We start from the raw sequence: 25,363 nt of genomic DNA, 5'->3' as shown, positions 1-25,363 counted from the left end.
GCATCATAACTACACCTGATGGAGTGTCTGGCTACTTGGGTGGCTAGGGACAGTTTTGATGCAATGTCAGACTTAGTAGGACAGTCAGGTGTAGAAGCCAGCAGGGTAGAGGCCTGGGACACTAGGTCCAGAGCATATTTTGCCATATGTGTTCGGTAATTAATGGCTCTGAAAGCCAAGGTGGAGGAAGTATACACTTTTTTGCCCAGTCTATCCATGGTTTTACTGTCCTAATCTGTGGGTAGGAGAGAGGCAGACGGTACCTGCCTAAATTGTCTGTCAGGAGCTACAGCAATGACAGTGGAATCTGCCAGTGGAGGTTTTGCCAGGAATTTTTGATCATCAGGCACCTTACAAAACCTGTCTGGTCTTTTATGGGCTGGGGGCTAAGAGTCGGGGTTCTTACAGCGTTAAATGCATCCAGGAAGGCTGGGAGCACAGGAGATATTGTTGAAGGAGAGGGAGACTCCAGTTGCAGTAGTTGAAAATATCTCTTCTGGGTGTCAGACATCAGGGTAGTGTTCCATTTCAAGTACTCCTTCATTTAGTTATAGTCTCCACAAAAGTTAAATCTTCAGGTGGGGAGTCCCCTTCAGTGGAGTCTATCTGGGGAACAATAGTCAACAGAGGAAGCAATTTGAGACACATAAGAGACAGATTCCTCTGAGGAGGAATCATATTGGTACTGCTGTTCTTCTCCCTCGAGTAGTTTGATGTTGGGGAGAAGAGGCAGAGGCTGGGTGAGGGCTGAGCACAGGGATGGTAGAAGGAGCAGGGCCTGTGAGCCTAAGGGCCATGAAGGCCTGCATAAGAGAATTTGTGAAAGACTGCCAATCTGGCTGTGCTTCAGGAGGAGTAGGGATATATTTTGTCTTCTGTCTTTTCTTGGAAGGAGTAGGCTTCGGGGACAACCCCGGGATTGAAGCCCGGCCTGCAGTAGCAGAGGACTCGGTTGGTCGTCCAACAAGAGGTTCCCCTCGACGTCAGTTGGTGCTGATGGCTGAATAGTCTCCATGGACATGCATTCAGTGGCTGCAGAAACAGCTTCCTCAGCGGGAGCCATCAAAGCTGACTGAGAAATTGGGCATTCCTCGGCCCCTATATCGGAAGCCGATGTGATGTCTGATAGCAGAGTGGCAGTATGAATAGGCCTGGAAACTTTGGCCTTCTTCCTAGACAGTTCGGGTTGTTCGACCGATTCCGGGTCCATCCTAAGGGCTAGGCGTTTCAGACACTGGTTCTCGAGATATAAATTTAATGTGGCCAAATGACTGCGAAGTGTTTTGGGCATGAAGGACTTACAAATGGAACATGATGTATGGTCGTGTTCCCTACCTAGACAAAATACGCACTTATCGTGGGAATCTTTCTGCGGTACCTGCCGGCTGCATTTACATTTGCCTTTTTTAGCTGACATCAGCCAAGAACTACAGCAAACCAAGCACAAGCAATGAGAAAAGAAAACAAAAAAACCCCAATGGAGTATTTATCTTTCAGAAGTAATCATTATTAGGAGCTGAACGATCGAAGTGACATCTGCAGCTGAAAAGTTCTGAGGTCTATGCATGCCGACGTCACAGTTATGGTCCCTGGTTTATGACCCTACGTGTGACGTCTCACGCACCTACAGCAGCCAGGCAAAAGCTTTTGTGTAGGAGCTGACGTCAGATCGCCTGAGGTAGAAAATCCCACACCACATGAATAATGCAACAATGGAATAGAAGGACATCACTAATAACACCTTATTTAAACACACACAAAAGTGTGTACCAATTGGAAATGTAAGCATGGAAGTGGTCGTACACAATGAACAGGGTGGTTCTTGGGAAACCAGAATCAAGCACAGAGAATTGATCTGGCAGCTCAGTTTGAATGCATCTAATAATCAGGGCTTAAATGAACATGTTTCCATTGTCCCTATACTCAAATTTAGAGCAGCCAGATTATGATGCATTTTTTTTAAATATATTTAGACAAATGTTTAAACATGGTTATTTATATACTTATTTACACATTATTTTAACAAAATAGCCCACTGATGGCATTTCCTACATATATATATATATTTTTCTTACACTGTGTAGATAGTACTGATACATGTTGAATTAATTTGTTTGACTACCATTGGATATTTTATGTCACCTGATTTAACAAGCTAAACTGGTTCAAATGTATAGAATATGGTTCTGCTGAAATCCTACTGATTTTTTAGAGAACGCACTTAATCATTTTTTTATTTTTAGTTTATGTTTATTAAACTTCAAATCTGTATGTTAGGAAATGGAGTTTGAATTTTTACTTGGATATCTGTTATTTATACAGGACACTATGTGAGCCTTTTGGTTTTCTTGTTATGAATGCGTATTCCCAAATTTTTGCTTACATGCACACACTAATGACTGGCAGGCTGCTCTCTTCTGCTGTTGCCTCTCATCCTCATTTAAACACATCAAATTTTCAATTCTTTTCTTCATTGAAAATGCTTAAATAAAACACTAAAATGTTCAGAACCCCCATCCTCTTTTAGCTTAGGAGGAGCTGTCCCAAACTGACAGGTGTACCCACAGGTACTGAGGTTACCCATGCTGAAGTGCATATTACAGCCTGTGCTGCCACTTACAAATGACTGGTTTTCTTCTAATCTCTGCTCCCCTAACAGATGTGAAAAAACAGCTTTCATGACTTCAAGTAAACATCAAACTTTAAGCTCTAAGAAAACTCACATTGGCTACATTTAAATAAACTAAATTGTGCAGCGTTATATTAAATGCATTAAAGTGTTAAGGGTGCTGGGATGCAATTATTTATTTAACATTCACTTCCCAGTTTCAAACTTTATTATTCACTTGACCGCTTGCACTGCACATTTAAATGCCAATTACATGGTACCGCTTACATTTCTTTTAGCAAACATTGCTCAACGCTGGCAAGATTAACAGCTTGCACCTGCAAGCAGCTTATCACATACTGCTTTTATTTGGAGATGAGAAAAAACAGCCAGCAACTACGCAGATGTATGAAAGAATCTCTATACATTTCACACAGATCACTCTGCTCAGACTTCCCATGGCCAACTGCCTGCACCTGCAGACTTCTCTTTCTCCACTAAGAGCATTTACTAAATGGAAAATAAGATGTTAAGTTTGCAAAAGTAAGACATTTACTGTTTTCTAAGTGTTTCATCATTTAGTCTAATTTTTCAAGCTTATTTGCTTAAAATGTCTCTGGCTTAAACCAAGGACATTAATCTAGACACCAGACTCTGTAAAATCAGGGTGAATTATATTGATTTTACACAAAAATATGATCAAAATGCTTTTATACCACAACCCCAACAGCCCAAGATCACAAAAATGTATTAAACTTCTTTCTGTCCAGTCTTTATTTCATTGCAGTGTAAAGCATATACATCTTACAACTAAAAAAGTACTTGCTTGCTTTCATATACTTAACATATGCAGCAGTCACTGATAAGACTCTCTCCACTTTTCATATTCAGTTGTTTATTCATTTCATCCTCTGAGTTTTGCAGTTTTATCAGTTAATCTGGATAGTGGGTTTAAAGCTTTTACTATTTTTCCCAGAATTTTCTTATTTGACATATGTTACCTCACTGCTTCATTTACTTTAAACACCTCTGAGTGCATTTGACTTATTTTTCCTCTAAATTACTGGAGGTAACCTCCAGTACCAAAGATGAAACTTGAACTAATTTTTGCTGAACAGCTGCAAGATTTTCACAGACTTTGTTTGATTTTCTCTCAGGTACTCTAAATTTCTTTGTTGGCATCTAGACAGTGTACTTACTAGCCAGTGACTGAATTTTATCCAAACTGACAGTTCCACTGCACTTTTTTTTCACAGTTCCCATTTTCAGACTGGGAGAGCTTAAATCAATCTGTCAATTAGTGCGCAGCCATCTTGGAAGTCCTAGAGTGAGCAAGCCCTGACAACATTAAAAGGTAACCACAGTTCGGTTAGCTATAAGGGTACCTATAGAAGCTGACCAGGGAGGATGGCAGTGAGCAGCTCTGGAGGGAGGAAGGTCTGGCTCACCCCACAGATGTCACATAGTGGGAGTACTAGTCATTACATTCAAGATAATCAGAGCCTACTAAGCCCAAGCCGAGTGCATTTCCAATAGTAAACACAGGGAACACAGCACACAGAGGCATGCTTTCCCTTGGATAGCAGCAACAGTAATACTACGAAGAGCTGTCGGGGGAGGATAGGGTTGCTCAGTGAGGTAGATAGTACGCAACCCCACAGGACCAGTGAGCTAACCCACACTCTACCACTGGACTCTCACCAGGGAATGGAAGGCCAGCTGGGATTAATGGGCAGGAACAAATGGACCACAGGGTTCTTGTCAAGTCCAGGAATACCTGGCTCATGAATGAATGGGCTGACTGAGTGTTGGTAGAGGAGCCCAAGGGCCTGTAAAGAGCTCAAATAAAAATCTGATTAGTATAGTGGCATGCTGCACTTATTCTAAAACTACCAGGATTTTTTTTTTTTTTTAACTCAAACCAAATCAGTAGCTCCATTCTCCACAGGATGCAGGACTATACCCAATTACCACTCTAGATACAGGAACATTGATAATTTTCCACTTAGCACGGATCAAATGAATTTTACACCATCTTAAGGTGAAGAAGTGGCCATGATGGTGCAGCGGTTAGTACTGTCACCTCACAGCAAGAGGTTCTTCAGTTCGATTCTTGTCTAGAGCACCTTCTGTGCAGAGTCTGCATGCCCCCCTGAGGTCAAGTGAGTTTTAAAGACATGCAGGTAGGTGCCTGTGTGTGTGCGTGTGCCTTCTGTGAAGGCTGGGCAGCAGGCTGGCAACTCAACACCATAAATACTCCACTGTCAATCAATCTGCGGACTGGTGATCCACTGTGGTGACCCCTAATGGGAGAAGCCAAAAGACATTGCATCTTAAAGGTGAAGTGAACAAAATGTGCATTGCAAGTACTTATCCACAACCAGCTGAATGTTTCATCACACAAATACAACTGTGTTGCAACTTGAAATCAACAACAACTTAACTATAAATAGAGAATCTAACTTTGATAAAGCTTTATCACTTTTGAATATATACATCAGATACAAGAAAAAAATGATGTCCAGTCTTCAAAAGCCTTAAGTTGTAATTCAGCATGTATTTGTCTGCAGAAGGGACATTATGTTATCCATCTATCCACAACCCCTTTTTTCTATTTTTACACATTTAACAATTAACATTTGGTTACCGGGAAAGTCCGACTGGGACACAGCCCATTTTCACCGGAGGTACGGGGAGAAATGCTCCAGATGCATGTCTTTGGAATGTGGGAAGAAATCATAGCACCCAGAGGAAACCCACATGAATGCAGAGAGGACATGCAGATTCTGCACAGTAGGCACCCCAACCGAGAATCAAACCACAGAACCTCTTGCTATGAGGAGACAATGCTAACCACTGAACCGCTGCACCGCCCAGGGTCGGGGTATCACTTCATCAGTGACAATCACCAAGAGACAGGCTTTACACCACCAGGTGATGTTCCGATAATGTATTCCACTTAATCCAAGATCTAAATTTGGGTTTAGCAGCAGCATATTTTAATTACAATGTGCAGACTTCCATAATGTAGCACTTGTTTACAAGGCTTCACATGTGTCGTCTCCTCACCACACTGACTGAAGTTCCAACTAGACTAAACAAACACATTAAAATTTCAACCTGATGAAACATATGAGAATGAGACCACCCCCCAGCCTAACTCACTTACATATACTGAACAGTCGGGTCCATATTAGAACATCGAAGTTTCAAAACTTCAAATATTCTAATATCGAACCCTATTCAGCGAACGCTGAAAACAGCGAAGCTACAGAAAACCGAATTCTTTCCTAGGGAAAGAATTCAGTTGCCCATTTCTGTCGCTTCGCTATTTTCAACACTGTGGTGGAAAGTTACGGGTCGGGTTCAGGTAAGTGCGCAATTGGGTGCGGGTTAGGTGAGTTAGGGTTAGGGTGTGGGTCAGGTAAGTGCGCGATTGTGGGGACATGAGGGTTAGGGCAGGGTAGGTGAGTTGGGGTTAGGGCATGGGTGAGTTGAGTGTGCGATAGTGACGGATCTTAGGGTTAGGGTTTGGGTTAAGGTAAGTGGATAGTTAGTGGTGTATGTACAGTTTAGTGCAGGGTTAGATGTAAGATTTTAGGTGTATGTGTGCGAATTGCCATTTGCTTGGTGTGCATGTGTTGTGTGTATGTGTTTTGGAACAGCAAATTTTTTCCCCTAGGAAAAAATTCACTGTTCTGCATGTTCGATGCTGTAATCGGTCGCCGAATTGGATTCGATATTAGAACATTCGAAGTTTTGAAACTTTGATGTCCTAATATAGACCCAAGCAGTCACACAACTACACAGAAAAAAAAAAAAGCCTAAAAATACTGAATTACTACCAGCACACACACACAAAAAAAAAAAAAAAAAAAAAAAAAAAAAAAACACACAGAGTGTTCCATAAGGAAAAGTGATCATGGAGTTCAAAAGGGGAATAGGGAAATATTTATAAACAAATATGCAGTAATGTTTGGATTAGTTGAACATTTTCATTTTTTAAATGAAATTCTGGCATTTTTGTACATAGGTACATGTTCTGACTGCTTTACATCAATTGCAGGAATCTCATTTCATGGAATCAAAACTCATCAAATTCAGACGGTGGAAGCCTAGAATTAGTTGACTGCTAAATTCAGGTCCAAGTACCCTCTTATAAATATTGTGTGCAGGACATTTTTGAAAAAGACTGTGGTTATAACTGCTGATATGATAAAATGGGCTTCAGCCTCACCAGCCAAAATTTTACAAGTTTGTAAAACAGGCACTCTGTAAAGAGCTTAAGATAGTGTAATGCCTACTTGGGGCCAAAATCAGAAACACGTCAAATCAAAATAAAAAGGATTAAGGCTAATTATTACATTTTGTTCATGCTGGTATAAACACTCTAGGAAGGTCCTCCTTCTTGGATTAACAGGGCATGGAGAGAGAATCAAATATTCTTGCAAACATGAGAAAAATTCATCTACTTATTGAAATCCTACCATCACCTCATGTGGCACCTAAATATGACAAATTTTTGGTGCTCAATCAGTAGCTAGAATATGATATGGAAAGCAGAATTAGTATCTATTGGTCTGGAGTGAGATGTGCAGCCAGCCGGAATGCTTTGCCTCGGACTGGTTTCACTTTCATCCCTGGGACTCTCTTGGGAATTATGCAAGCTCAGCAAGAAATCTTGCATTCCCCACAATGTCTTTTTTTAGACCTTTTCAAACCCTATGAGAAAAAAATAAATAAAAAATACACAAGGTTAAAAAAAATCAGAGGTGATAATAGGTTTACTAACTGTTAGAATTCTCAACCATAAAACTGGTAGTTTAGAAGCTTTTCTCTACTTGGACAATGCTGCTATCTGTACCATTACTAAAAAAATGGTTTACAGATATAAAATGCAGATCACAGATTTCATGGTACAACTCCTTTTGCAGCTGGAGATGCAACAGGATTGGTGGCAGTGTCTCAGTTTTTGTACAATTACACCTGAAAGACTGATGCCAAAAAGTCAACTTGACTAGAAATTACTCTTATAATAATGAATGAAAGTTCCACTGAATATAACATTATTGAAGTCTACCATAAATAGTTTGTTCCCCTTACAGAGCAATATTAATTCTTAATTAAATACCAGGCTGCAAAAATCAATGAAAATACAGTCGTTATGTGGGATTTCAACTACCCAAAACACTGACCGAGTTAACTACCTCACCTCAAATAAATATGTCCAAATAATTGAACAGAGTATGTCAATTAAAACGGCTTAGATGAACCTGTGTGAAATTCCTGTAGGGACGGCAATATCTTCAATATCATACAAACAAACCTAGGATCTTTCTGCTCCCCACCCACAGTTATACCCTCTGTAATTAACACAAATAATAACATTTTCCATTTCCAGTTCCAGCCTATGTATACAATTAAAGCCAGTCATACATAAATCCTTCATCCTATTCTTTACAAATGGAAACTATGATCCAAAAAATTACACACACATCCTCAATGATACAAATAAGTCTGCTCAAGATTCTGCCAATAGACAATACTCAAACTTTTAAGTCACAGAGTAGGGCTGGTACAAAGCACAAGTATGTAACAAAACACTAATACCCAGAAATTGGTACACAATATGCCAAGAGCCTGCGGGGAATCCTACCTCACTAAGTTGCCATAGTACTCTATGCATGAAGTACACATACAAATGATCCCTTTTTTCAGTACAGTATGCAGTTCACAAGCACTAAACTAACTGGGTGCAGGGTGGTCTCAATAGGGTAACTTGTGAGACTTGAACTATATACCTGTAGAAGGTGTAGTGCTTGTGACCATACCAATCCCCTTTTGGTTGGACACCAGAACAGAGCACAGCAGACTAGCGATGGATTAAAAAAAAAAAAAAAAAGCTTCTTAATGATTAGGAAAAACTGAACTTAGTGTCCTATAGTGCATGATCACAGAAATTAGTGAACAATGGGTAAGACCCTATATACAGTCCTTCACACCTGTGTAACCACTCTGCACTATGCACAGAGCAAACATACAAATGACACTCCCTCCAAGATTGTACAGTGATGTTGCAGAGTACTCTCCCCCGAATACACATTAGCACACCCCACCCAAGTGCAATGACGTGGTAATGGTTATGCACACTGCTACTGCCATTTGAAGGATCCTTAAGGAATATTCATTACCTATGTCATCAGTAGACAAGGTAAATAATAAATATTCATCAAGCAAAGACACTTTAAAATTTTAAAATAGGTAAAGTAGAAGTAGTGCTTCTGTGGACAACCTATGTGTGGTAAGGCAGAAACTCTGCCAGTATCTCCAAAGTTGCACCATTTAGCTCAGATCCTTGAAGTATCACCCTTAAATTTTGATAACTGCCTCATAAAAAGAAATTACATAACATTTAAACATTTCTTTACTTCATTTTACTTATTTATTTAACATGTTTACTGGGAAAGTCAGACTGGACAATTTGTCCATTTTCAGCAGAGATCCTGGAGAAAAGCTCCACATATTACAAAAAAAAAAAAAAAAGAAAAAAAAGAGAGTAATAAAACATATGTATCAAAGTAAATGGCCTTAATACAAAAAGAGTAGTAGCACATAAGCTTTGCATAATACAAAAGTCTCCACATAGTACAAAACAGTGTGCAATAGCAGATATATAACAAATATGGCGGTTATTTACAGAAGTCAGTTGGCCCAAGATGTGCAAAAAGATGTGTGTGGAATAGACAGAAACATACAGTTTTATGTCTTTTTTTTTTTACATTTCAAGTGGCCTGATATGTTTCAAATGTGTGTAGGCCACAGAGAGAAAACAGTTTTTATGTTTATCTGCATTTTTAAGTTAAAGAAGTCATAATGAGACTAAAAAAACAGATTTAATTTTGGCAGAGTTCAATCAGGGAAAAGGAAATAGCGGACACAGAACAGTAAATGAAATTGTAACCCAATTACTAACAAGGGTCAGTATAACAATGGATCCATGTACTGGATAGGTGGGTTTCGATTAACTTTTTAAAGTTTGACAAACTAGCAGTGGTTAAAGATAAAGAATTCCAGATTTTGTTTATACAGTTGGAGGAAAGGGAATCACCGGCAGCATTTTTACTTTTGGTTATGCTTAATAGTGATTTGTTACTGGACCCGTAATACCCAGTTATTTGAGTAGTGATTAAGTAGCTCTTGTAGATATGGTGCTTTTTTTGGTTGGTAAACTATTTGGTGGGCCATGACAAGTTGGTTATAGGCCAGTAGGTTGGGGAATTCTAGCCATGAGAGTTGTTTAACAGCCAAGCAACCAACCACTGAAGGGGAGGACTGGACAAAATAACAGGGGAAAGTGACTGACAAACAAGAAAGGGAGACATCATGAAGGGGGAAATGATGGGGTGAGGAATACCTGCCAACCTGTCTCAGCAGGGAACCTAACCAGAAGTCGGTCAATGCAGTGGCTGACATAAGGACAGGCTCTGTGGCTGGCCACTTGATAATAAGGGCTAGGGAGCTATGGTACGCTGCCAGCTGCATGAGAATGGGCTCCAGATGGCCAATCTAGCCTTTGTGCCACTGGTCCATCTTAGTCTTGAGAAGACACTACAGCTTCCACCAGGTGCATAATGCCTCTGTGCCATTTTCCAGTGAGAAGCCCCCTCCCACCAAAGCAACAGCACTGGAAGCCACAGCTGAGTCCTCCATGCCATCTCTCATAAGTATAATAAGTATAAATAGTCTGATGATCATAATGCTGCAGACAGGCTGACCTGGTGACTGCTGAGGACCCAGCAGTTGATCTGGAGACAGGTGCAGGATGCAGTGCCCACTGCCACACCACTTCCTGCTCCATGTATGAGACTGCAGGGGAAAAAATAAACAAATACAGAGGGAGAGAAAGAAACAAAGATGCTAAAAAAAAAAAGCAATGGTCACTATACTGTGATGCACTTCCTTATGACAGGCCTCAGAAGGAGGAAAAAAACCCCAAAAAAATAGTCAGCAGAGCAATGGTGATATGAATACCATGGGAACCCCTATGATAAGATGTAATAATGGGGGAGCAATGCTACCATTGTGTAGGACATTGGCACAGGTTATGTATGGTAACCAGTGTATAAGCAATGAACAACAAAGCTAGGAAGAAACAAATTGCACAAATGAAACATACAGCCCTGTAGAAAAAAAAGTGTATGTGGAGTTGCCATATGCAGTGTAGCAAATGATGGGATGTCTGGCACATGTTAGCACAGTAAACTATATAACATGTCTATCAATAAACATGACCAGGTAATAGGCAGGCAATTACTGATGTAAAAGTCAAAATGGAAAATAATCCTGTGGTACACAAAGCTTAATTAAAAATGGTTATGCCTATGCTATTTCAGGAATAACTGGCACACAGAATGACAGTGGCACAAGTATAAATGCATTAGAAAACGACAAGGGCAATGAGCACCTATGCAATTGTAATGACAGACCTACAGCAATGAGCAACAAAATGCTTAACTACTCAAAAGAAATAAAATAGCCCAACTGCAATGGTACACCTGGGGTCAATATATTTGGCATGCTAATGGCAATACCAAGAATAACAGACACAAGTAAAACCAGAAGCCTAGTTACAAATGCATTTAAAATTATGCAGTAGTCTTATAAGCAGTGAAGAATTATGCCAATGGGTATGTGCTAAACAGAAATGCAAAACTATGCACTGCTGTAGTAAATAAGTGAAGCAGAGATGTGCTGGTCTAGCAGCAGTACAGAACACTCACCCCAACACCTGAAGAGTCTTGCCTGCCTCTTCTGGCAAAAAATGCCAGTTTTCTGCCATCTTATCCTGTACTGCAAAACATGCACAAAAAACCCAAAATTAACACAGTTTAAAAAGGACATCAGAAACAGCCTGTACCTATACACAAAGGTCTACTGTAAGATGACATCAAATATTAATCCTTACTGTAATAGTCAAGTTGTCTCTTCTTAGCCTATAAAGAAAGTCAGGATAGAGCCTCCTCAGACTGCTGTACTAATGGTAGCACTGCTCAGGAGAGAGCAGGCTATGTATGTGGCACCACTCATCATCAGGGTGAGGAGTGCCACTTATCAACTTTGTACAAGAGGACTATTCTAGGAGTTATAACAGGAAAGAGTTTAGTTTCCCTGATGCATTATACAGAAGCCATACCACACATAGATCCTGCTGAGGCAAAGATGATTTCCAGGTAAGCCAAACAGTAAAAATGAGAGCAGAGTCATGATGCTCCATATCACTGATACCATGACAGAATGGATATATAGTAACATTCATGCCCACGTACCGCATGGTTGCGAGGCAAAGGGAGATAGTTGTGTAGCTACACACAATAGGCAAGCACGTCTTATGTGACCTGCTTACTGGAGCAAGTCAATGACAGGCAGCAGGGTAGTATGATGTCCACAGCCATCACTGCTTTGTAAGTGTGTACTAGGATGGTCTGGCTGCAGAGTCATGCACACCTAAAACTTAAAGTCCCAGTACATATTCTTGAGATATGCAAGGACTCCTAGTAGAGGACAGGGCTGATAAATACATTACAAATTTAGAAAACATCATTTTGTATCACCTCATTAGCATACCCATGGGCTATAAGCCCCTTAACAGCACAAAGAATAGCACAGTTGCCATGCTATGAGAGACCACAGTACAGAAAATTGTAGACTACAGCAAATAAAAGATACTGCAGAATATAGAGAAAGATGGAAAATCATACAGGAATATATACAGCAGAAGGAGTACTGGTAATGTACTGCTCATTGTAGGGAAAACTCCAGGGTGTATGGCTGCCAGACATAGCCATCACACCAAATTAACTAAGTAAACTATCCCCTAGTGGGGGTGACTAACACAGGGCACAGGAAACAGGCAAGAAATGTTACATTGCTGGGGTGGTCCAAACAGCAAGCCCACAAGAACAGGCAAAACAGTTGCTGTTCTCATGTTTGTGGAGATGCTGGGAACAGCCATCTATGTTTCATCATCCAAAGATGACAGAGTGCAATGCTTTGACAACTGTGCCAACTCTGGGAAGGAGGCATAACAGCTGAAACACACACAGCTGCTGTGGATCCAGGGAGAACATGAGGAGGTTACGTTTCATACCCAAATATAAGTGAATCCCTCCCCTGTACTTTTATGGGCAAAGACTGTGCTTTAGAAAACGAGGCATGAGCCACTGTACACAGACCACACATAACAGTGCTGCAGTCTTCCATACACACACTAATCCATATGCACCAGTGCTGTCATGGTACCAAAAGAATGGTAGCACACTAAGAAAGCCACAGGAGGCATACATACACATGGCAAGTGTACAATAGAGTTCGATAAAGCAGATAAGCCCTTCAGGCGCCAGGTGTGGTAGGAAATGGTGCACACAACTGTACAGTGCTGCGGGTGCCTCAGTGGGTGACTGAGATGATGCAGCATGCAAAGAACAGAGAACAAGACAGATGCTACCAGGTCTGCCACCATGGTCTGTGCCCACAACACATAGTCAGCTCACAGAGACAAAACAGTTCCTAATAACACTTAGAGGTGACACTGATTTCAAGTGAAGGTTTGGATGTGGGAGCTGGACTAGTCAGGAGTGCCCAAGTATCTGTTGGGGATGCCGGACATGAATAGTGGTTAAGTGCCAGTTATGTAGCATACTGGTAGCTCATTCACCTGATGTAACAATGCCTTCACTATATGCTTTACCCAAGAACATCAAGGCTTCAACTCCAAACTCCTATGGCAGAGGCGATGACTGCCCATGTCTGTGGGGAATGCACCAGATGAGTTGAAGGACATGTCATTGCAAGTCAATACCGGCAAGCACCTCTGCACATTGTACACGTACACTTAGAGACATTGGAAGAGAGATGGATTCATCCACCACCAACAGGTATCGGCATGTTCATAGCTTATGTATAATCCCGGCATGCAGATGTTCAGTAAGCAGCGTGCATGTATGTGTGTGAGGTGGTCACACACCAGCTTACATACAACTTGGTTACCTTTTCTCTTTCACAGTAGTACTGGTCTACACATGCCTGAGATTAGTACGTTTGTAGAGGCTCACAATAACGGCACTGTACATGAGTTCAGTCATAGCATTGTTGACAGTGCTGCTGTGCCTTAACAGTCATGGGAACATCTCCCACCCTAGAATAGCAAAAACATTACGGCACCGAACTCACTACTACAAATGTAATTAAAAAGAACTTTTAATAAACAAATGCAGGTAAAAAGGATAAGCACTTTCATATCTCAGTTAACAACCCAATATTACCATTCAGGTTAAGTATACAACATAATTCAAAGCAACCAATAAGAAATCCAATGACCTCCAAGTCCCCAAAAATTCTAAAACATTGTTAAAGAAACATTGTGTAATTCCTTTAAAACAATTCATGAAACTGAATAAACAGTATACTCAATTCAACACACTTGTTAAAAGATTATACAGAACTGTATGCATGTTCAAATTAAAAATATAAATACACGCAAACTATGTAAATATCTAAAAATGCGTAAAAATTCGAGAATAGCATAAATTGCATACAAGTATATATAAAAGCTAAAAATGTAGTTACATGAGGAACAGCCTATCTTTCAAGTGCTTTAAACTTTAAAAGACAAGAGATTGAAATTTGGTCATTCAAACCAGGCCATTTATTGGTTGTTTTGAATTATGTTGTGCATTTAACCTGAATGGTAATATTGGGTTGTTATTTGAGGAAGTTTCTGATCAAGAGACGAAAGTGATTATCGTTTTTACCTGCATTTGTTTATTAAAAGTTATTTTCGATTACATTTGCTGTAGGGAGTTCAGTGCTGTAGCATTTCACACCCTCATAGCTAAGGGGACTGCAGTAGCCTAAGCTCGACCTCCAGCATCACCAGTGTTTACTGAAGGGTGTCATTTGTATAAGCATGCTGCATATGTTACACAGGCAGCAGAACCCCCCTCCAGTAATGCACAACTTCTAAAGGTGCACATCAAGGCACTATGGAAAGACACACTGGTGCCCACTGATGACTTGAAGTCCAGTTATTGTCCCACCTTTGCATCCATGCATGGTCGTGGACATGCATAATGTTTATACAGTTGAACTGTTCACCTCACACGTCACAACTTGGGTCCAAACTTCCACGGCAGCCCAGTCTCTGGTAGATGCCCCCAAATAACACATACCCATGGTTTGACAGGTCATACCAACAGCTAGCCACCTGCCACAACCACACAGTATGGAACACAATCACAATCTTACATATGGAACCCACAAACTATGCCTTCCCCTAAAGTACATGCCTCAACACCTGCCTTTACAGGGAAAGGTACTTCACTTGTCTAGTACTCCTTTCCTGGATGCTCCACATTTCAACTGAGGACATGATTCTCAACCCCTCACAGCACCTAGTCATGTGCAGGGTTACTGCAGGAACCCCTCATTACTCTTCCACTGATGATAGTGTTGTTATCCCATGTCACGGTGATTCTTCACTTGCACAGATGACAACCCACTCCCTAACTCATGTGGGTTAGGTAATGTCTGATACACAGTGTGGCTGCTCCTTGCACTGTACTGCACAACCTGCGTAAATGTAGGTTTGCCCTGTAATGGTCAATAACTTTTGAACTAGACAAAATCTTTACCAGCACATCAAAATATTTTGCCCACCTCTGCCTCACATAGGAGCCCATAGAAGTAGTGCCCTCTTCAGATTCCTCACTAGGTTGCTCCTCCACTGCTGACACACCAGTGTTAGCCAGTGCTATTTTTTCTCTTTGCTGTAACTGTTTATGAATCACACACTACAAATAGTTTAATGTCTTGGGTGTGTACTGCAGTACACTGTCACATATCCAGGCAGCAGAAGCGAGACTTTAGAATACCAAACACAAATTCACAAATGTTCTGTGTCTGCACCACAGTTGTGTTATATGCTCTCTCAACCAATGTCTGGGGTCAGCAGATATGGGTCATCAGCCATGGCTCCACGGCTCCAAGGCATATGCAGCAATACCTATAAAACACACAACAAATACCATAACAAGCTGTCTGCTATATATTATCATGTCACTGGGTCATCATGGGTTCTTGGGTTGGTAATGTACACCTACAAACTAGATCATCCTGTGATAACCCCCCCATATAAGAAGAATGGTATAGATCACGTGTCAGATGTATGTCAATGTGAGGTATTGCCATCTGTGCCAGGGAGAATAATGCAGTGCATGTGTAACATACACCAGCATAGTTAGCTTGACATTTGTAAATAATTTTATGTCATTTGACTATCACACTGACTTGTACAGATGCTTGTGTTAAAAACGTATCAACAGTGTTATTATAAATGAGTAAACATTTCTGAAATTGTTCTACAACTTTCAAATACTGCAACAAATCTTAGCATAGCTCTGAGTGTGTATTGTACCAGAGTCAGGCGATGAAATGTGATGTCATTCTATAACCAGCACTGAGAGGATGGAACTCTCACAGCAGTTTGCTTTGCTTTCTTTGGAATCTAATATAAAAATAAATCTATGACAGTTATCACAGTTCTGTTAAGTTCATTTCAGTTCACTTTAGTTTAGTTTTGATAGTCATCACCTTGCCCTGTGGAAGTAAGCATCTCAGCAATCTATCTTGCCTTGCTATATTAATTAGCTTATCTAGGGAACAGTTATTCTTTAGACAGTCAGGAAATACAGTGAGATTAGTTAAGTATTGTTTTTATGCATTTGTATGGATCTGTCCAAATGTGTTATTTTTATTTCTCCTGTGAGTGAAACTCATGTGTTTTTTGCACTTGGATATTTAGTATTCTCATGTTTTCTATTTTATTAAATATTTTTATACCTTTCATTGTGGCTGGTCTTCTAGAGAATACTTTTAACATATCGAGAGTGCTTGTGCTTATTTTAGCGACGCCTTGGCCTCTCCGAGAAAAGCTTTGTTGCTTTGGTTATACTCTACCACTTATGGTGGTATTGATTTTACTCAATATAATTGGATACCCTTGTAAGAGCCTTACAGGGTTGACTAGTGACAGCATGGTTACCTTATAGTCTGGGCAGAAGGGGTACAGCCAGTATGTCTGTCAGCCTTTCCCATGAGTGTGTGTGTGTGTGTGTGTGTGTGTGTGTGTGTGTGTGTGTGTGTGTGTGTGTATGAGTGAGAGTGAAAGAGAGAGAAAATCAAACACCTAGGTGTGCGTGTGTCTGCTACCAGGAATTGGAACATAGTGCTCCAAACTGAGTTTTATTTGGGATCTGGAGAGACAGAGTACAGTCCCAAATCTGGGGCATGTCCCCTGTGTGCTCTTGGGGGAAACTGTGCTTGATGCAGAAAGCTGGATTTGAACATACTGTAGAAATCCATTTCTGTTTTTAGTGACCATCTCTAACCGGGTTCAGTGGTGAGCATTGAGGCGCCTTGATTACTGGCCCGGTGTAGAGAGGCCGTCACAGTAGAAATCATGGGAACTGCATGGATAGCACACAGGCACACTGTATATAATATCCTGTGCATGGTCTGCACATGGTAGCTGATGGGAGTGGAAACCCTTCCGGATAACATATTGGATACCAAGTGAGCCAGGTAGGGCCTTGACAGTGATGTGGGTGCAGTCAGTGCCTCCAGTACCTTGGTGAAATGGACTAGGACAAAGAATACCCACACAACAGTAGTGGTTCTCTCTTCTGTTTGTGCGAACCACTTCAGCACAGTCAGAAAGATGTTCTTTACATGAACTGTTATCAAAGTGTACTAATCCTCTACTCTTGCATATGGTAGACCCTACTGTGAATAATGTTTATGTGAATACATCAGATGCGGATATGTTTGTCATGCGAGTTGAACCTTAGGAAAGAAGGTTCAAGCCTTTAAGAGGCTTCAGTGGCAATGGTTTAGCTTTATGGCTTACTTGGAATTGGGAGTAGTCCCACATGACCTGATATTGAAGATGCCCACGTTCTGGAATATTTACAGGAAATTAAAAAAAAAATGGCAGCAGCCGAACCAGAAAGTAAGTAGTGACTATATGGTTCTGATGAACCAGTTAGTTGTTAAGACTGAAAATAAACTGCAGAATGATATAATGAAATTGGAATGTGAGATTACTGGTCTTCCTTCATTTAACGAGCATATATCTGTTTATAATTTGATACTTGATAGACTTGTTAGTTATGTAAACCGGTTGGAACTCCAAAGAAGCATAAGCTCCTCAGGGACATTAATGATTTTCACACGGGCAATATTTTTTCTTGGTCGAGATATTCACGTGTAAAAAAAGAGGGCAGTTTGAATAAGGATTCATTGTATGCCTCAGATTTGTTTCCCCACTCTGATGACTACATACCTAAAGATATGATTGATGATTCTGTGCAGGGGGCTGAGGCTTCAATAAAATAAGTGTCTTCTGTTCCTAATGCAAATCAGACACTTTTGTCAAATAATACTCAGGTTTCCTGTGTAAAAGTGAAAAATGGGAATACTGTGGAGGATTTTCGTCAACTATCCCTCCAAGTGCATCTCAATTTACCAGAATGTGTGCAGATACGCAAGAGGGACAACACGAGAGGGTGACTGCAAAAAAAGATGTGAAGGCAGAGGAGGGCCAAAATACAATGGCCCTCAGACTCACAGCCACTCAGTACACCAGACTTGTTGAAAGATTGTGCAATTATTAATTTGTCTGATTTGTCTTTGACTTTGACAGACATTGCACTGCTTAATAAAGGGCTCCAGTTTATTCCATCGAACACCGATATGATAGTGTAAGCCATTACAGACCTTAAAATGTTTGCGAGGAATCTGAATTTGAAACTTATTTTAAATGATTCTGCTAGCTTGAATACCAAATAATGTAAGAAATACAATACCTTTATACCAGTCAGCTATCCAATGATTACTGCCTTTTCGAACATTTGTGAACATGAACTTTGTCATTTATATGAACAAAGCAGGAGAGAAACTATATAATTTAGCAAAGAATGAGCATGAAGCTCTTATGAAACTGCAAAATAATATTAGCAAGCAAGCCGATAAGGGTGGTACTGTAGTAATTATGAATACAAATAACTATGTGCACTTTATGAAAGAATTGTTTAGTGATGAAAGCACTTTTAAGAAAATTGACTTGTCCAATGTTGCGAATTTTATAAGCAAAGTCAATATGTGTATTTATGACTTACAACTGATGAAGGACATTACAATTGATTTGTTTAATGTTTTATTATTGTTGCCTGTCCTAGGATTCCTGTGTTGTATGGACTCCCTAAAAGTCACAAGGTTTTAACCCATACCCCTATGTGACCTACTGTACCTGGTAGGGGATGGGTAACCGAACCAATATCACTGTATTTTTCAGTCTGTTCTTGGTAGATATCTCACCAAGTTAAAAAGTTACATACAAGACACAGGTGACTTTCTAACTAAATTATTTGAATGGTATGGCCATAAGAAGAATAATGATTTTATTTCTGTCACATTGGACATCAACTCTACTTATGGTAATCCCAGACAAGTTTGTCCTTGATGCTATGCTTGAATTGTTATGTGAGAATAGTGAAATGTACGGTAGGGAAGTTGAAACAATATGCTACGGTAGGGAAGTTGAAACAATATGCGAGTTACTGGAATTGGTGCACTGCTTACCAATAATATTTTCATTTTTGATGAACAGTTGTACTTCCACACCTCTGGTGTAGCAATGGGCATTCACTGCTAACACCTATGCTAATATTACACTTAAGTAGTGGAAAAATCAGTTTGAATATTATGTTCACCCTAGGCTTATCTCTAAGGTGACATTTTGTAAGCATTTTGTTGATGACGTCTTTCTGATATGGGAAGGTGATCAATTGGAATTGGCAGAGTGTGTTTGTAATCTAGACAATATTACTTTTTTGAAGTTTAAATCTATCTTCTCTATGAATGAGATGTGTTTTCTGGATGTGAAGTTGGTTAAAATGAATAGTGGAATCAACACATGTATTTTTAAAAAAGATGTCGAAGCCAAAAGGCATACACATAGGTATAGTATACATGCTCCTCATACTTTAAATGGCATAGTCAAAAATCAGTTAGTATGAGACAGTAGGCTTAATACTGATGATGATGATAAATGCTTACAGCAAATGGATGAGATGATGCTAGAGTACAAAGACAGAGGGCACAATGAAAAACTTTTGAATAATATCAAATTTAAGGTTTTGAAAGACTAGTGTAACTCACTAAACCATACTTTATGGAACATGCATCCCATAATATGCTGCAGCCCTTACAAGTAAACAAGGTCCTTTGCATTATACCACTACTTTTAATAGGAGAACAGGTACAGTAAGAAATATTACTTCCAAGAACTGGGGCATCCTATAGCGTATGCCTGAGTTAGAGCAGATTGGTGAAAGACTAAATTTTGCTTATAGGAATTGTTCCAGTTTGAGGAAATGCTTGTGTTATATATGTTACACAACGCAAGTGGTTTTCAATCAAGTAGGTCTGGAACCTTTCTGTGTTTTAACTGTGCAAGTTGTAGATATACTGTATAGTAACTGACAATTTTTTGTACATCCTAAGACAAATAGAAAGTCCTGTTTTAGTTGCTTTGCAACTTGCAATACTTCTAATATTGTTTATTTGGCTACATGCATAAAATGTACAGCGTTTTATGTAGGTAAATGTACGCATAACTGTAGGATCGTATTGTTGATCATCATTCGGAGATATGGACAGGTGTTGCTACAAATGCTCTAGCAAAACATATTACGGAAAGAGATACTGACCCAGGACTTTAAATTTAGAGTTGTGTGACAAGAGTATCAGGGATGGAGATGTGAGTAATAGAGTTGAGGTCTGTGAGTTCAACTGGATTATCCGTTTGCAAGCAGATTCTGAACCTGGTGGTAATGCTATAGTCAGCATTAAACCAATTCTTAGAATGAAACAATTGTTTAAATTATTCACTTTACAGGTTTAGACATTAACATAATGTTGACTTTGTAATTTAATTTTGTTTTGAATGGGTTTTTTTGTGCTTTCAATGATAAGCATATCAATTCATTATGGATCGTGACTGGGGGCTGTGTCAAGTGTTTTGTTGAGTACTTTATAAAATGGAGTCTTTGTATTTTTATATGTTGTTTTGGGAATACACTGAAGGATTTTTGTACCCAAAAGCTTAAATGTAGTAATAAATTGCTTCAAGTTATTTATTTGCCTGGCATTTCCAGAATCTGTAATTTTTTTTTTTTATTTGTTATTTCATTGTGGTTTACAGAGTCTGTTCACCTATGTGTTGGCCCGTTGTTGCTGCTGAAGGCACAAGTTAACCAGCGTTTGCATAACAGCTGTGGACATACCATGAGGACAGTTCATGGAGGTGACAGTATGGCACTCCTGAAAGACCTTTATCAGAGAGGGCAGTGGCATGCAGCAATGACAGACACTAGCGTCCAAACCAGCTACTAACACAGGAGTGGCTAGATGCTACTCCCTTCATCTAGTAATAATCCTATTCACTGGCAAATGCTGGTCTAGAGAAAAGAATCTCTAACTCGCTGTGTTATTTTTATACATTTTTTTGAATAGCATTACTATGTTTCCTGTTGTAATCTACATAAACAGTAGAACTCACTAGCATGTTGACACTTACTTGCATGTGATGCATAATGAGCTGTTTTCCATTATAGAGTAACCATGTTATGTATGTCTCTGAATCTGTCATCTGCACACTGCTGCTCATCATGCTATTTTGTTTATCTGTGTGCTGTTTTTGAACAGCCTCCTATGTCCCAACATGCACAGTTTCTAAATAACTCTTGATGTTGCTACAGTTCATAACAAACCTATACCTTGTCTCCCCATTGTTTACTGAGCATGTTCACTCTGTGACATTAATTTCACCTTTTAAAATTAAATGACTGTTTCCTTTTAAGGGAGAAAAATCTATATACATTATGAACAACATACTCAGGGATACATAAACTATCATACATCTACAGAGTTGATATAACAGTGATTTGTCCTGTTTTCTTGCAAATGTGTGAAAATATGCTTTGAAGATGTTGATTTACCTGTTTATTTTCAAGACAATAGAATCAACAGTGTGTATACGTGCATCCAAAAAAAACACCAGGAAACTACAAAATTCATCATTTCGTTAACTAAAATTAACAGCTTATATAATAAAATTCAAATAAAACATGTGACATCCATTAGCCTGCTTAAGGAACACATGAAACAGAAATACTATTTAGTTAATGGAAAGATTCTGATGAAGTCCCAATGTGCATAGGGAAAGTGTTTAACTGTTTTATTTTGTGCTGTAATTCAAGTTTTTATTTAATATACTGACATTTATAAAAAAATTACCTAGACTGGTGTCTTCTCTTTTGGAGTTATGCTTATGGGATTTAACAACTGGTACTTGAACATTTTTATCCTAAAGACTCCCCGAGGCACTATGTGAGCCTAATTTTGTAGTTTAATGCTGTTTATTCTCAACTTGCATGAGGAAAAATTTAGATTTCCCATAATTACACCTACTGAGTTAACCATGAACAAAGTGAATCAGATAAACTATTACATTCTTTAATTTGCCTTGAGTTGTCTTGCCATCCAGTCAAAGCTATCAAGTCACATCTGACTCTTATAATAATCTCAAACAACAGACACCATTCACAGTTACTAGGTACTTAGGGAAAGGAAGCAGGTTGCCAGGCCTTTCTTCTACATCACGTGCACCCATCACATACATACCTATACAATTTAGAGTCACTAATTCACCTACTGCATGACTTTGGGGAAAAAGGGAAAACCCACAAAAAAACTCAGGAAGGATTTGCAGACTTTATACAGAAAGCACCCCGGCTAAGAAGCAAACTGGAGCACCTCTTGCTCTGAGGAGGCAATGATACTTCTTATTCCAGTCCAATGCTCAGTGGCTGCGAACAAACTCCCTGCTGTTTATCTTTCTAATTAGACACAAACTGTCAATACCATTATTCCTACTGTCAGATGCTGTAATTTTTATGAAAACTGGTGTGTTTTCAGATTGTGACTAAAGCATCATCTCCAAAACAGTGATACAGGATTCCTTTTATTAAAATGCAAGCCTGGTACCCTTCAAGACTAGGTATCCAATTATCTTCACTGAGCCACAGTTTGGTTATGATTTACGAACAATACTTTGCTGTTAATGGTACAAGCATTAGAAAGAAAATGTTCTCAGATGTATGTGAGGTCTACTTTTAAGTATGGTGATCTAGCTACAACAAGTCATAATGAATGTGATTGCAGAAAAATGTGCAATCTTCACAGTAAAAAGATAAATACATCTTAGTGCTGCAGAAGCAAGGGGAGAAATCTCTTATATGGACTACACGTCAAATTAAAAACTCAAATTCCTTAAGATCAGAAACCAGACCTGGTGGTTTCCTATACAGCATCAATAAAAACTGACTAATCCTCTGACTATTATGCCAAATAAAATGTTATTGAGTGGACATATCCCTGACCTATGATGGTGGCATTATTTCACAAAGAATGGGGTCACATCAGGCCAAGATAATTTTAGACTCAAGCGTGACTGGTTTTCTGTAAAATCATGGAGAGATTCATAAGAGACTATACAAAATTACATGGGGAATCTGCTTCCATTAGATATGGAAAAGAATGGGTTTGTTAATGACAGATTTTTGTGTTTTGAAACTTACTGTATTCTTTACAGAGGTAACAGCAGCACTTGCTACGTATCAGAGAGTGCAAGCTCTTTATATGGACTTTGCTAAAGTATTTGAAACTATCCCAAATATGGGAATAATTGACAACTTAGCAGCATCAAATATCAATTCATATGTAATTCTACAGGCGAAGCAAGTTTTAGCAATTGGTCAAAATTAGACAAAGTGGTATGCTGCCCATCTATCAAGACAGGGCTACCAGTGGTGTCCCACATGGCATTGTGCTGAAGCCACTTCTTAAAATTTGTACTATTTATCTCAGATATAAAAGTGAGGAACTGGCTATGAATAAACCAATGCAACGATGACTGCAAACATTATTGGCAAAAAACACAAGCTGCGATTACAAAGCAAATCATAAAACAAACAAAACCATAATTAATAACCAAGGTGTAATGGTTGACAACAACTTAAACTTGGACTAGAGTATATCTTCTGAAGTAATTAAAGCATATTCTGTAGCTCGCCCAATTCTAAATGGCATAGCTAGTCATTCCAGGACGATTACTGTATCACCCTACCTCAGTGACCTATCTCTGTTTTGCAACTTTCAAACAGGTCATCAGAAATAACTAAAAAAGGTACAAAGTCCTCAAGATAAAAATCGTAAGATTAGAAAAGTTGAAAAAATGAGAAAGGCTTTGGGAAAGTAAACTTACCATAACAGTAGGTGTTGTACTAGATCACTGTTGTAGTAGTCCAAGCTATATGGATTATAGCCTGCCAAAGATAACGGTCAACTGGCCATCTTTCAAAGCTTCAGTGTACCTTCTATATACCCTAATTGCTTAGGGCCACAAGAAGAGCCAGATAAAAGCAGCAGTTAGGGCATCAAAAGCTTCAGAGTTTTCTTACTTAAAGAAGGGAGGCTAGTGACCTGAAAAGTAAACAATAGGACTGAAGAATAGAACATGAGTATATACATCTACATCCTGGCTATTCACCTAAAATAGAACAAGGGGGGAGGGGATGGCTACTGCAACAGTGCTTTTTTAGAGCAGCTACTGTTACTGCAATATTTACTTACACAACTGAACTGGGTTCAACATATAGATCACGGTTGCAGTAGCCTAAGCTATGCAGGTAAGTTGCCATGGTTTAGGATTATCTAGGGAGGTGAAGAAAAAATCTAGGAACCCCTGGACAATGGCTAAAGCAAAGTATATCCTAGACCTGGAAAATAAATTAATTTTGTAATGGTTTGAGAAAGTATGTTCAGAGGACTCAGCTGCTGCTTCAAGAATATTTTGAGTCTACCCATTCCAAAAGGCCACATAAGAAGCCAAAGCCCTGGTATAGTGGGCCCAAACCTTTCCTGGAAGTGGCTTGTTATGGTGAGAATAGCAGAGAGAAATACCATGAGACAACAATCTAGAAATTGCCTGCTTTGACACTGGTTACCTTTTTTCTTACCTTTTCAGGAAACAAATAGCTGATCAGCCTTCCTGAAGGATTATGTTCTGTCCAAGTAGTGTCTGGGTGGCCTGTGGACATCCACAGGGTGCAAGACTCCTTTTCCCTCGTTTTTTTGGCTCTTGAAAGAACACAAAGATTAACAGATCAGCTCGATGTAAAAAGTCTGAAACACCTTTACACCTAAAAGAAGGATTTGTTCTTTAAGAAATCATGTCCTTGTGAAAATGAGGAAGAATTGACTCACCATAAGAGCTTGCAACTTGGATACCCTTGCAGAAGTCAGAGCAATAAGCACCACAGTTTTCCAAGTCATGAACTTCAAATGAGCTGGTTCAGATGGAAGTAGTGCTAGTTTTTCAGGTCAACGTGAATATCAAAAGGAGGAACCACCTGTTTTGTAGGCAGATGTATATGCAAAAACACATTCAAAAACTGCTTGGTTGAGAAGGGGAGGTGGGGTGGGGGGAAAGGAACCTAAGGGGGAAAAAAGGCAGAAATGGCTAAAAGGTGAATCTTGATAGGTGGGTAAGAAAGGCCAAGGGATAGCAACTCAAAC

The 25,363-nt window shown here is 39.5% G+C and overlaps 1 protein-coding gene across 3 annotated transcripts in view; it reads right to left on the bottom strand.

Moving 5' to 3' along the window:
• AP5M1 (adaptor related protein complex 5 subunit mu 1) overlaps positions 1 to 25,363 on the bottom strand; it is an 857,482-nt gene that overhangs the window by 779,062 nt on the left and 53,057 nt on the right. Inside the window, exon 2 of one of the 3 annotated variants that reach the window (XM_044074442.1) lies at positions 24,805 to 24,925. The exons of 1 other annotated variant lie outside the window; for it this stretch is intronic. Coding sequence is in view for 1 of the 2 variants with exons in the window: in XM_044074441.1 (XP_043930376.1) it covers positions 11,389 to 11,447 (59 nt within the window). In the remaining variant the exon portion in view is untranslated. Of the gene's footprint in view, positions 1 to 11,388; positions 11,461 to 24,804; positions 24,926 to 25,363 lie in introns of those variants that run through there. One more of the 3 variants, XM_044074441.1, reaches the window with a different exon arrangement.

The sequence above is a fragment of the Protopterus annectens genome, chromosome 6.part0 (assembly GCF_019279795.1).
Source record: "Protopterus annectens isolate FY-2018-M chromosome 6.part0, PAN1.0, whole genome shotgun sequence".
Lineage (NCBI taxonomy): Eukaryota > Metazoa > Chordata > Ceratodontiformes > Protopteridae > Protopterus > Protopterus annectens.
This window is presented reverse-complemented; position numbering and strand designations above follow the sequence as displayed.